At 48.5% G+C, this 13,898-nt stretch overlaps 1 protein-coding gene across 1 annotated transcript in view; it reads left to right on the top strand.

The window, feature by feature from the left end:
* Positions 1-13,898, top strand: part of LOC144137637 (bridge-like lipid transfer protein family member 3A) — a 59,481-nt gene that overhangs the window by 16,362 nt on the left and 29,221 nt on the right. Inside the window, exons 6-10 of the mRNA XM_077669580.1 lie at positions 3,826-4,045; positions 4,745-5,110; positions 9,013-9,108; positions 11,282-11,499; positions 12,881-13,207. Coding sequence (XP_077525706.1) covers positions 3,826-4,045; positions 4,745-5,110; positions 9,013-9,108; positions 11,282-11,499; positions 12,881-13,207 — 1,227 coding nt within the window. The remainder of the gene's footprint in view (positions 1-3,825; positions 4,046-4,744; positions 5,111-9,012; positions 9,109-11,281; positions 11,500-12,880; positions 13,208-13,898) is intronic.

Genomic DNA, 13,898 nt, shown 5'->3' with positions numbered 1-13,898 from the left:
TTTCTTTTCGAGTACCCAGCCAGAGCTAGCTGGTCGCAACACGAGATGCCGGGGCGAAACGTACATTATGGGAGGGCCGGTTTTTGCATCAGGGCGAAGGAGTCCAACAGCGAAAAAAATCACCTGACCACCAACCCTACGTAACGTGTTACGCCACGTAGACTTTTTTTTTTTTTTCTGCTTTTTTCTTGGGGGTTCTTGTATTTCTCTGGCCATTCTTTTCTCTCTCTCGCGCGCGCACTGCGATTGCACAGCGTTGACGCGCGTTCCGGCAAGTCGACGTTCTCATGTGGTGCTGATTATTCTTCTCCGTGCCTGTTCTAGGTTCATGCGCACCGCGCTTTTCTTGCGCGCTGACATCCCGGCGCCCACATGCGGTTGCAGTTATGTTTTCCTTCCGAGCGGAGCAGGACGGCGAAAACCCCTTTTCCTAGTTAAGCGATCCGCATGTTTGCTGTGCGTGCACACATCTGGAAATTGTGTACATTCTTGGAAGCCAACTGCTACAATAAACAGAAGGCAATAAATACTTTTTGCTTCTTGTAGTGGTTCCTTCCAAGTCCACTCCTCCATAAGAGCATGTACGCGTGCTCCACTCGGCTGAGCTCAAAGTTTCGGCGTAGTTGCGCGTCTCTACAAGTTTCTTCCTTTCGTTTGCGTTTGTTTTTTACCCCTGTGCGCGAACCTTTCCCTTTCAGTGCGTTCAGTTTGCGACGCTATTGAACAGTGCCGATTTCATCGAGGATTTCGTTGGCTCCGTCAATACATTATGTGTTTTTTTATAAGCCTGGCTCACCGGAATGCCAACGTGCTCCGCACCTGGCTGTACGAGCAGACACAGAAGCAACACTCAGAAGCGTCACTTTTTAGCGCTGCCATCAGATCCATATTTCCCCGCGCGGTCAAAGAGCTAAGGAGAACGCGCAAGGCATGTGGACTTCATTTTCTCGAAAAGCACGTTGCGAAGAAGTATAGGTATCATTAACGTAAAGTCACCGAGATCGACCGGGCTTACACTGAAGGAAGGTGCAGTCTCCGTTAACTTTCCCAACTTTCCCAGCAACTTAATTTGTTGCGGAAGCAGATTCCGCGGCGATCTCCGAAAAAGACAAAGGCAGCGTGTGCGCACAAGCTAAGTGATTACAAAAGGAGAGCCCTTCCCCATGGAGCGACAAGAGGAGTTGTCCAACTGTGAGGCGCCTGTTCCCCTGCGCAGTGCACCGATTTTGCTCAGATAGTCGAGAATAGTGCGATAATACGGCTCCCAGCCAACTTTATAACGGCCGCACTCGAAAAAGAACCGAGCCAGCGTCTGCAAATTGTTTTTTACGCGGCCGGATTGAAAGCGGAGGCGTTGTTGGAGGCACGATACCATCTATGTTGTCCACAAAACGGAAAGCTGCTCCAACAGTCGTGTGAGGAAATATCATTCATGATGCAATAAATTTGCGCAATTGGCATGGCAAGATAATTTGTGTGCACGCTTGACAGCCACTGCTACGCGAACGTTCATTTAAAACACTGTCGTTCTTGATATTTAAGCCACCGCTTCAAATCCCCGGCCGTACGTACACGAATCCTTGCATAATACCGCCCCTTTCAAATTGATCTCGAACTGCAACGGCCGCAACAAAACGATGAAACATATGCGAACAGTTATTTCTGTTGCAGTACGCAGCCACAAGTGAGGACCGGTGATGCCGAGCGGAACGCTCCCCGCTAGCAGAGGACGCTCGCTTTCGTAGCGCAACTCGCAACCGCAGCGCCGCGGTGGCGTGAGTCGCGGCCGGCCGCCTTCTCTCCATGGCCGCGGCGGGGAGATACGGAACTGAAAAAGTATCCATGAACGTTGGTAAAAATGATGCAAATTTAAAAGGTGACAGCTTTGACGGTTTCAGTGTCGCTGGCAGAGTTAACGTTATTGAATTTGTGAAAGCAGTTCAACTCGACATACCGTACTTACCAAATTCTAACGCGCACTTTTTTTCCTGAAATATAGGTCGAAAAATCGCATGCGCGTTAGAATCGGATACGAAACCGAAACTGCCGAAACAGCGGAAATTTCGTCCCACCCATTGCCATCTCAAGATGGCGCCAAAGCTTTTAACAACAATTTTTTGGACGTCAAATCGTTTCACTTGCGCACTTGATAACAGCAATGGCAGCAGCGGCTTTCTCGCGTTCAAAATGAGCAGTCGTCTGAAGCGTGCGCCTCTGGAGAAGCTCGCGGGATGGATGTGCGAGGCATGGGCCACGATCCCATCGACCATGGTTGAACGTTCGTTCAGAAGTCTGGCATCGCGAATGCGCTTGACGGCACCGAGGACGAGATGTTGTGGTCAGCGGAGAGCGACGAGGGGTGAGATGAGTGAGATTACTTCAGGAAATAAATCGCCCGTTTCTCTCGCATTCGTTTTTCTTGCTCACAAAGTTCTCTTTTAGAGAGCAATGGGAGATATTGATGTCCAGCTCCTCCCTGGCGACCCAGCTAGCGGTGGTCGACCGGGCGCAGGCAGCCATGACATCATATGGGCTCCAGTGAATAAGGAACCACTCCCAATTTAGGCACTCAATAAATGTATTCTCTCTCTCTCTCACAAAGTTCTGTGCGCATTACTATCGGAGGTGGAAGTTTTTTCATTTTTTTGCCAGGAAAATCGGGTGCGCGTTAGAATCGGGGGCGCATTAGAATTGGGTTTACGGTACTCATTTTCTGTGACACACACACACACGCACGCACACACACACACACACACACACACACACACACACACACACACACACACACACACACACACACACTTTTTACACTTTTAGACCTATTAGCCAGCTAGGGAGTTTTTCAGGAGAAACGCAGTTTACAGGGTATATGACCCATACAGTGGTGCAACTTATAGACAGGGAAATGCAGTACCATTGGGCAGGTTAGGCTGACCATTCCCGAGGCAGAATTCCGACCACTGTAATTACAGTTGAGGTTGGCTCATATCCCAAGGAAGGATGGGACGAGCACTGCATGGGAGATCCAAGAATTGTCCCACGAGGAATGGAACATCATCATAATCATCATCACCATTTATTCAACCCTTAATGACCCATGTGGGGTATTACAAAGCGGGGGGGCGGTAGGGAAGGGGCTAGAGTTGCCGTAGTACATAGTGGCACAAGAAGAAATACGGTTCGATGCATATACAGTTCATTAGAAAATTCATACAACTACAACATCAATAAGAAAATATGAAAGGTGGCAGTTGCAAGTCGTGGGGATGATATGAAATTAAAGGCTAAGGTGAGACAACAATAATTCTTTGAATTTGGCCGGATTGTGTTTACGGACAACAGAGTCTGGCAGCTTGTTCCATCCTTCAATGGTACGTGGTAGGAATGACATACTATTGAATGCGTTAGGTGAACCATGAATCCTCCTTGTAGTAAGGGCAAACACTCATTGGATAGGGGTGAGGAGGACTTTCCTGCAGTGGATGAACGATTCTCCTCTTGTCCCTATCATCACCACCACCACCACCATCATCATCATCATCATCACCACCAGCCTCTCTACGCCCACTGCAGGGCAAAGGCCTCTCCCATTAATCTCCAATCACCCCGGTCCTGTGCTAACTGCAACCAATTTATCCCCGCAAACTTCTTGATCTCATTTGCCCATCTAACTTTCTGCCGCCCCCTGCAATGCTTGCCTTCTCTAGGGATCCACTCTGTTGCCCTTAGTGACCAACGGTTATCTTGCCTTCGCATTACATGCCCTGCCCACGTGCATATCGTCTTCTTAATTTCACCATAACCTGTCGTAATTCTGTAATGCAGCTGTCGCGGGTGGTGCTGGACAGCCGCACGCCTCGTTGGGACCCCGGCGACTTGCGTCTGTGCCGCATCAAGGGCCCCGACCAGCTGCTGCTCTTCCGGCAGCTGCAGTGGCAGATGATGCGGCTGGAGGCGCACGCCCGCGGGGCGCACGCGGGGGCCCCCCTGCGCCTCATCACCAACGGCGCCCGGTGCCGCATCGTGCTCAAGAAGCGCCTCGCCGGTACTCCACTCTTCCTCCTCTTTGTCTTTCCCTTGATATCTTTAGCCACACTTGGGAGTATTTCCGGGGTCATTTGTTGTGGAAGAATCGACATTTGGGCAAGTTGTTGTTGGTCAAGGGGGGACACACCTCTTAAAACAGCTTCCTTTAATTGTTAAGTAAACGCTGTGAAATTTGTCAGCCTTGCTGCTTTTTTCCCACTGATTTCAAATATGGCATTGTTTTTTGAGTAAGTCAGTTAGTTACCAAGATAACTAGAAATAATTAGTCATTTTTGGAGGAACAATAGACAAAACAGTGTTAGCCCTAAAACTGTAATCAGTCAACATTTTGTTGGTAGTCATCATAGTGGTTCCTTGAGATGTGTCAGCGAACACTTTGTAAACCTGTCATTCTGTCTCTCCTGCTTGCCGTTTACACTTATTGTTCAAAAGGGGGCAATTGTCCTGACCTGAGGGGGAGGAGGGAGAGAGAGAGATTTCGCGGGAGGTTTCAGGTCATCGGTACTTCGGGTCCGATGGCCTATGGCACCATAACGGAAGAGTTAAACAGCTCTGCCGTTAAAAAATAGTGGAGACACGCCGAGTTCAAAACATGGCGTCTTCTGCTTGTGTCGGCTCGGATCCGAACGTGACACAGAGCAGGAAACTCCGACAACGTTTTCGCTCCCTAATCCCCTTCCTTCTCTCTTCTTGGCAGATTGCAGCCTGGTGGCCAGTCGCCTGGTGCTAGTCTTGGATGAGCTGCTCTGGGCCCTCACTGACGCCCAGCTGGTGGCCGCACTACACCTGGGCCACTCCCTGGCTGCACTGGTGCGCAAGGCGGCCGCCCAGGGGCGCCGACACCGGGCAGCCAGTGCAACCCTGCCCACGCCGGACTACTTCTCCTCCCCGAGTGGACCCCCTCCCTCCTCGCAGCGAGGAGGCGGTGGAGGGGGAGGGGGCAGTGGGGCACCCAAGAGCCCCCTGGTGGAGTTCTTCCGGCAGCACGACGTGCTGGAGACCTCGTACCACCTGTTCTGCACCCGCATCGACCTGCACCTCTGCGACGACATGGACCCCAAGGGTGAGTTGGTGCGGGAGGAGGGTGGGAGAATGGGGAGGGGAGGGAAGCAGACAGGGTTGTTCTTGCTTATTTCTGCTTTAAAGCGAAGCTTTATTTGCGTCTCTCGCGGTTTTTTGAGCGGATGCTGGTGCTGTTGTCCTCCTGGCTGACTGTGCCTCCTCGCCCGCTGCTCCACTGGCAAGAAGGGGCACTCTAGGTTTCTCACAAATTCACCAGATGGCTCACACTCCCACCGTCGATGCATTTTAAGAACATGTGAACGCATACCAGCGAAATAGTTCAAAATTGTTCGTGCAGCGTCCAGGGCATCCAGGCCAGAAGGAAGCGTCACACAAAACAGGAACATCTTCACTAACACTGAAACGTGGTTCACACTGCAGATGTATGGTGGGTGTGCTAGCTTGAAGGCATGAGTCAAGGCAACAGTGCGTGGTGGCAATGAAAGGCGACGGGCATCATAAGAATTACACTTTGAAGCGACGAGGGGAACAAAAATGCCACACGCCTTTTTGTCTCAGCCCAGTTTTGCCACGACACCCATGCAGTCATTTCAAATGGCGCTCACTTGAACTTCATTGCGCAGGTCAGAACATTGACATTAACGACGGTGTAAACTTATTGAAAGCTTCGCTTTACATCAGTTACCACACTTGCGTCGTCATAGGCCAATACTTTTTATATAATTTCATCGATAGTGCCAACTGGCATGTCATTAAGTATCTGTTTGCATTTTCACACCTCAAAATGCTTCAAAAGTTGTCTAAGCTTTTGAGTGCGAGTACTGCTACTCAGTTCAAACCCGTATGAAATATCGTATTATTCACACTGATATTTGAAAATTTTGAATGTTTGGACACCCCTGCTTTAGAATGGCCTTCCGTAGTGCCTTGGACTCACTTACCTACCTCTTTTCTAACTTTTTGATGACAGAGTGGTACTGCGGTACTGCTTCGCCGGTTCTGGTGAATGGCTCGAATAAGAGAGTGGGTACTTATGGAGGTGATGAGATGTAATAACAGACAGAAAGCCCAATGAAGAAATGGGCCAGGAAAACCTGAAGGAAAAAAAAATGGGTTCAGATGATGCAGCAGTTCAGAATACAAGGGTGAGGCCTTTGTCCTGTTGTGGACGTCAGTGGGCTAGTGGGGATAACAATGACTATGCCGACAATGACAGCACTTGTTGCACCGTCTGTAATACTCTTACTGTCCTTTTCTTTTCTTGAACTTCATGAGTCATTGTGCCGTCCATTGAACTGCTGTTTGAAATGAAGTGACGTCATTTTACAAGTTTAAGGGGGGACGCGGCTTTCAACTTCGGAAAAATGACCAAAACATCGTTTTTTTGAAACCCACATATTCGGCTTCTATGTTTCCTATTCTGTGCGTCTGCTGAAAAGCGTCGCAAAGTGGCATAAAAAAAATACTTTTGTCAGGCGCGGTGACAAACTATCAGCGCAAAAGGGCGAAAAAACGGCAATTTTCGGAGCGCTCTATCTCCGCAACGGTGCCACCGGGCGCGGCCATTTTGATATGGTTAGGTCGGCCGAGCGATCGTCTTTCCGGGTCCGCTCGTCTCTTGTATCTTCGTTCATTCACAAACGCACAAACGGCAGAAAAGAAACGACGCACAAACGAAGCTAGAAATAGATGCTGAAGCGCTATTGGTCTTCCGGTCGGGGCGCAGAACAACGACCCTCCTGATTGGATGTCGCGGGCGCAACGCAAGATGGCGGCCGCCTGAGCTGCGTAGCGAGCGGATTGAGTTCATTTTCGCCGCTTCGCTCGGCCGAGTTTCTGTTCAATCTGTGGTATTCAACACGCACGTTATCGCGATGGGAATGCCAGAGATAACGAGCCAGATTACGGGAAGTTGTGTGGCTCGAAAGGCGGAGGTCATCGAACGCTTCGTGGTGCGCGTGACTCTACCGTCGCCAGACCTTGGAGGGTGACGCGGTGTGCGCGCTTGTGATAGCGGTTCGTGAAGTGAACTTTTAGTCGGATTTGCGATGTTTACACGCTTAGTTATTGCTGTGTCTTGACTGTGGGTTCGCTAGCCTTGAGAAAGAAACGGTCGACGCGTCAAACGCTGCGGCGCGCACGGCATAGCCGACGAGCATTGGAGCATCACATGACTGGGCAACCGGTTACGATTGAACGCCAGTAGTTGTAATTAATGCCTGCGACGTTAGATTTAATCTTAAAAGCGACCTGACCAGCCATATCAGGTATAATCAAAGTTCGATATGTCGCGGTAAGCGTGCGCTGCGATGCGCGCGAGCCATATCGCCTTTCTTGCGCAACGTTTCCCGTGCACTTGTAATTTTCATGCAAACAGGTTTGAGTTAGTAATATAGGAATAAAAATATGCTCTCTGCGTTAAAAATGTACGTTACTGTGGCAGCATTTAGCAGTGATTTTTTTAGGGAAATTATTGATACCATTGCTTAGGGCATACTGGCTGTGCTGCGAGAAATATTGGATGCCTTGAATGTCAAAAGTAGTAAAAAAATATGCTCTTGCATTGAAGTTGGGAGTTATGCAGAATACTCTACCAAGCTTCAAAGTAGCTCATTTTCATCCTTGTGGTATGCGAACTTTTGGCAATGAACACCTGCACGTATGAGTACTAAGTTGCTGTGCCAGGCAAGATAAAACATAAAAAAAGCCAAAAATGTTCAAATTTAAGTAAAAAAAATGCTTAACTTGTTGCCATGGTGACAACACTGCAAAAGGAGGTTGTCCAGTGCGATACAGCCAACCAGCTTACCTACTTTGCATTGAAAGCCCATTGAAACCCATCTTCCCCTCCGTTTGGTTTGCAAAGGGGGTATGTACTCTTCACGGAGGAGCTGAAAATGATGTTTTCTGGAAAGAGAAAGGCTGTAAAAGGCACTCCAATTTCAAGGCAAGGCCTTCCAGAAGCCCCATGTTCAAAAGGACATGAAAGGCTGCAACCGTGGCGACTTTTGATAAGTGAAACCTATGTTGCAACTTCGGAAGCCGTTTTCTCAAAACAGTTTTTTTTGCCACCTATGTCGCTTGTACCAGGGATTTCTTCATGACCACTGGGTCTATTTCCATTCCATTTCTTGCATTACATTCCTTGATGAACAGTTCAGGTCGTGACACTTTTGGTTTTCCAGATTTGTTTTTTGTGACTTTTTTTATTCAAATAGTCGTTCACAGTCGACATGCCTGTTGCACATTAACCTCTAAAAAAATGAAAACTAAAAAATATTGTTTTGTAAAAAAAAAATTCTAAAACTGTCACGACCTCGCCCATTCATTTGGGAATGCAAAGCACTTCGAACAAGTTTTCTATCGTGTTTTATAAGTCGCTCAAGCTCGGTACAAGCGGAACAGAAAGAAAATTTAATAAATAAAAAAGTTATCAAAATATTATCTTGAAATTTTTATGGTGTTATTACAGAAGCATTTCCAGTTGCTATGCCAATTTTCATCAAAATCCACTCAGAAATAAAAAAGTTGATTTTGAAAGCCACGTCCCCCCTTAAAAGGTAATTTATCAACTGTGTTTCATACCGTACTGATGGTCCTCTGGGAGTTAGGCCTAATTATCTGGTGCAACTGAGTTCCGTATCGTACTAAGAGTGTTCTGTAGGGGTTAGGCCTAGCTATCTGGTGCAGCTGTGTTCCATACCGTATTGAGGGTGTTCTCTAGGAGTTAGGCCTATCTATCTGCTGCACCTGTGTTCCATACCGTACTGAGGGTTCTCTAGGAGTTCGGCCTAACTATCTGGTGCACCTGAGTTCCATATCATACTAAGGGTGTTCTCTAGGAGTTAGGCCTAGCTATCTGGCGCAGCTGTGTTCCATACCGTACTGAGGGTGTTCTCTAGGAGCTAGGCCTAACTATCTGGTGCACCTGTGTCTGTGCAGAGACTCGGTCAAGCTGGGGCCCACTGCAAGGGGGTGCTGCCCTGCAGGTTCTACTAGAAAAACTGCTCATTGACTACTATCCCTTCCATGGTGCTGGTGAGTGCATCATTGTTCATTCTTGCCTGGTATTTTAATGCGTCGTGCTGCAATGAAAAAAAAAAAGTGATATGTTAAGTGTAGAGGACTTGATAAACCATTTCTGGGCCGTTGATATTTCGTGATCAATTGTGGCTGATAAATGTTTGGGAGGGCAGCCTTACTTGATTGAGTGTGAAATGCTTGTAACGAATATCGCAAGGGCTGTGAAAATCCGTACTACAGTCGAACACGGATATATCGAACTCCAAGGGGATCGCGAAATAGTTCGATATATGAAAAATTCGATATAAAATATATGGGCTCTGAGACCTCATTTGTGGCGGACGACCATTTACCGATCTGCGCATTCAAGAATGACAACTAAGTCCGCACTAACGATGCAACAGGATGCTTTACTTGCATGAAAAGAAATCGCTCATCTTGGCCTGCTTCTTCTTCCTGTATATGGAATTAAATGCGCTGGTCTCGATCTGCTCAAGGATATCCAGGTGCGACAGCCCAGTTCCTCTATGTCGCCGCAACTACGTCGAATGAAGCTGAACGCAGCCGCCAGTACACCGGTGGAGTACGATCGTGTATCCGCATCCTCGTCCGGACGATCTTCGCCACTCGAGCTATCAGCCTGGGTTCCTGCAACCGCAGCTACGATATCCTCGTCACCGGCGCTCGGAACAGCCAAAACATTCCTGTCAGCGTTCACGAAGTTGCCGGCAGACACTCCGGCTGGAACAGCAGCTGGGAAAAGGGATCACAGCTCGCGAAACGTGTCGTCCATGCCCTCTTCGTCGTCGCCGCCGTCTTCGCAAGCTTCCGAAAATTCAGACGTCACGAAGCCTGCCTTCCGGAAGCAGTTGGCCACGCTCTGCTTTACGCTGTTCCAGGCACCAGTCATCATGTGTTTGGCCCCCAGCTGGTCAACTTTAAGCTCGGTGCCCATGCGGAGGTTCATCAAAAGCCTATCGAGGAGTCGCCTCCTGTACCCAACTTTGAACGACTTTGTCGAGTGGTCGAGCGGCTGCAGCCTGGCTGTTGTGTTCGGAGGCAGAAACTTGAGCTCGATGTTGTCGAGCCCGCAGGTGGTTTGGTTGGCCGAGCAGTTATCCATGAGGAAGCAAGCGTGACGCTCCGAGGCCCCGTCTTCTGTCCCTGTCGGGTTTTGGCGAAGGCACTAAGCGACCGCGGAAATCGGGGGTGCAGCGACCGCCGAAGAGCACCTTCCAGCTCGCGCGGCGTTCGATATACCCAATGTCGGAAAAAATACCGTTCGATATAAACGTACGAATTCCTATACTTTTACACAGAATTTTCAAGGGGATAATTCATGAGTTCGATATAGACAATAATTCGATATACCCGTGTTCGATATATCCATGTTCGACTGTAGAACCAAAACGTGCAAAAACCAATAATGCCATGTGCTAGACCTACCTTAGAAGCACTTATTACTTACCACTGCTGAAACGTGCATCACTTACAAACATCGTTCGAGCCGTAAGTGGCTGGGGAAATTCGGTTGCAACATGATTTGCCTGTTGGATGCAAGCACTCTCTGTGTCCCCTTGCTAGTGTTGCATTTCTTGTACTGTTTTTGTTTTGTGTTGGAAGTGTCGAGTGGAGTCATTGACGTCAGTGTTGTAGTCAGTGTCTCTATTGAAATCAATTACGTAGCCCAGGTGAACGGGCATGCAGTAAGCACTCTGGCAACAGATACTAAGTGCCCTGTGAAGAGAGGCTCCACTGATCGGATGACTGCTGGTGCTCCCATCTAATACTATCTTCCTGGGCACTTCTCGCTTGGTGCCCTTGTGCTGGTTTAGAATCGTGCACATGATTTGCAGTGAAAGAAGAATACTTTGTCACATGCCTCTGAGAAATAAAGAAAAAATGGGAAGAGGCCCAAGTTTAGACTGTACAATCTAAGAAAAGGTTGTGACTTTTCCTTTATGGTTACCTAACACACATGTTAACAGTTGCTTCCACCTGCCTGGCACATCATTGTTTAGCTAACCATAACCACTGTTTACTTAAATTCAGTAAAGTGTTTATGTAATTTGTTTTTGTTGTGAGGATTCAGGTTAAGCCTAGGGGCATGTGGTTTTGAAATACAGCAGATGTTTCAGTCCCAGTAGTGACCCTCTGAACCCTCCTTCTCTGCGACCCCCCTCTGTAGCGAGCTCGCGCAGCCAGTGGCTCAAGTACAGCGAGCCCTCGTGCGGCCGCCAGGCGTGGGTGCAGCAGATGCTGTCCCACTGGTCGGAGAGGAAGCCCTCGTCGGGCTCCACCCCGGGCAGCAGCAGCTCGCCCACCTCCACGGCGCCTCCGAGGGACTGGCGCACCCTCATGTCCAGCTGCCTGCTCGTGCGCCTCGAGGAGTTCTCCATGCAGCAGGTGAGGAGGAGGAGGAGGAGGAGAGGGAGGGAGAGGGAAGGGAAGGGGATTGAAACAAAAACTGCTACATCAGGCCAGGGTACATCTTGCACGCTATCGGGAAGGTTTAATGTGGAGCTTCGAAAAAGTGATGTGCACACAGGGCTGCCTGTATGGACTTGGGCCTGATTTGAGAGTACCGTAAAGTTCCGAGCGAACGCCCACCCCCGAAACATTGTCCACCCCCCTTTAGGAGTGAAATTTTCAATTTACTAAAACACCCCAAAGATCGCCCACACCTAAAGTCAATAGCTTTAGCACCAATGAGGGAACAAAATAAATGCGAATCATCTATTCATGTGTTGATGCGGTCACTTATTTGTCCTTTCCGCACTTGAGCCAAAAGTTTGCCCGTCTGGTATTTTTTTATTCGATATCCCCGCAGCTTTGGTTCGGGGTGCGACCACTTTTTTCTAGTTTTTCACACCTGATCCAAAAGATCGCTCATCCCGTATCTTTCACTTAATATCTCTGTACTTTGGGTGGGCGTTCTTTTGGAACTTACGGTAAGCAACTCTGGTCGTTGTGCACCCAGGGTTCCTCTTAGTGTTAGTTGATGAGGAAGGAAGTAACGCTAGGCACTTTGGTCTCGTGTGTAAAGCTTGCAAAAGTACGAACTCCCGCCACAACCCCAGAAGTTTTTGAACTCTTTTCTCAGCGTCTGCTTCAGTGTGACTCCTCCTTGGCAGTGTAGTGCTCTAGATGGGAATTAAATGATATGGAACTTGTGGGTTGAGGACTTATTGCTAATGTTTGTAGTAAGTGCATTAACAGTTCTGCAGTGTGTGATTAACTACTGTGAGGATGATTACTACCTGCCACACGTTTTCTCGACTGGGGCATCCTTTTTGGACTACCAAATTTCTGTACTGTTCAGAGACGTGAAGATTGTAAAAAGAAAATGGCGAGATTTTGCATCGTTCCATGTACTTTTTGAACGTTAGGGAATGTTCGTACCATGGTAAAATGTTTCGCATATTTCCTTTTTTCTTTCCCAGTCAAACGTTTGATTTCACACTGTAAAACTGGAAGTAAAAATGTATGTGTTTAAAAATGCATCTGTTTAGCTTGTCTTTTTTGTATTGTGTAATGTTATTAGCCTTGGAGTTCTTGCAGGAAAAGTAAATCAGCTAATAGCTGTGGGAAATGAGCTTTTTGTCTTATCTTAGAGGAATTTTTAAGGGGTTAGTGGAAGAATGTTCTTCTTTGGGGATGCCCTACCTTGACAGACATTCTTTAAGAGAAACTGTCGGACATACTGCTGTGCCACTTTCGTACACTTGCGAGAGCCTTATTCACACCCTGTTTCTCTCTCTTTCACCATCTCTGGAAAAAAACGCAGGTGTGCATGACAGGCCGCAGCGAGCGCCGTCCCTTCCTGGCGTCGGAGGGGGCCACGGTGCTCCTTCCGGGGGAGGCCCTGCACCTGGAGCTGACCCACTACTACGCGCGTGCCTCGCCCGCCACCTCACCGGTCACCAGCAACGGCCATGCCCCGGTGGGCAGCCCCGGCTCGGGCAAGAGCAGCCTGGCCTCCTCCTCCTGGGTGGGGGGCTCGTCGGTGCCGGAGTCCCACCTGTTCGCGTACCTGGGGCCCACCGCCCTGCGGCTGGACCTGCCCACCGTGCTCTGGGCGCACGCCTTCCTGCACAGCGTCCACAAGTGCACGGTAGGGAAGCCTTGTCCTGCTCCTCGTTATCAGCGTGACCATCTTCCGTTTCTTCCCTTTCCTCCTCATCATCTTCCACAACATCCTCATTTCACCATCTTTTTCCTCCTAATCCTCATTATTGCCATCCTCTTCTTCCTTCTCATCATCGCCATCCTCATCTTTCTCCTGTTCCCCGTTCTCCCTATCATTTCCTTCTTCCTCTTTCTCGTCATCATCACCATCCTCTTCCACCTCATTATGTTCCTCTTCCTCCTCCACATCATTGTCAACATACTCCTCTTCCTCCCCTTCATCGTCACTTTCCTCCTCGTTATCTTCCTCTTCCTCCTGCTCCTCATCATCGTCTTCATTGTCTTCCTTCTCTTCACCATCCTTCTGTCATCGTGTTCCTCTTCTTTCTTCTCCTTTGGCTCACCATCCTGGTCCTCCTCTTCCTTCTCCTCCTCACGGTCTTTTTCCATATGACTTGAATAAATCTTACGCGCGATGGAGTTTTAATATTTGAGTGTAATTAATGTCAATAGCTAGTAATGATGACCACATTTTCCGTTATTGTTGTAATTTGCTTACTATATCGATAATAATTTTGAGTTTCTGACTTAGCTTCATAGGGTTACTGGTGCTTTGGGTGAATATCATTAAGTATTAGTACCTATTGAGTATGATGAACTCTCATTGGCTACTTGTC

Source organism: Haemaphysalis longicornis, unplaced genomic scaffold (genome assembly GCF_048455015.1).
Source record: "Haemaphysalis longicornis isolate Haplotype H1 unplaced genomic scaffold, Haemaphysalis longicornis Haplotype H1 scaffold_43, whole genome shotgun sequence".
NCBI lineage: Eukaryota > Metazoa > Arthropoda > Arachnida > Ixodida > Ixodidae > Haemaphysalis > Haemaphysalis longicornis.
The sequence above is the reverse complement of the archived record's forward strand: the minus strand, read 5'-3'. Positions and strand labels throughout refer to the sequence as shown.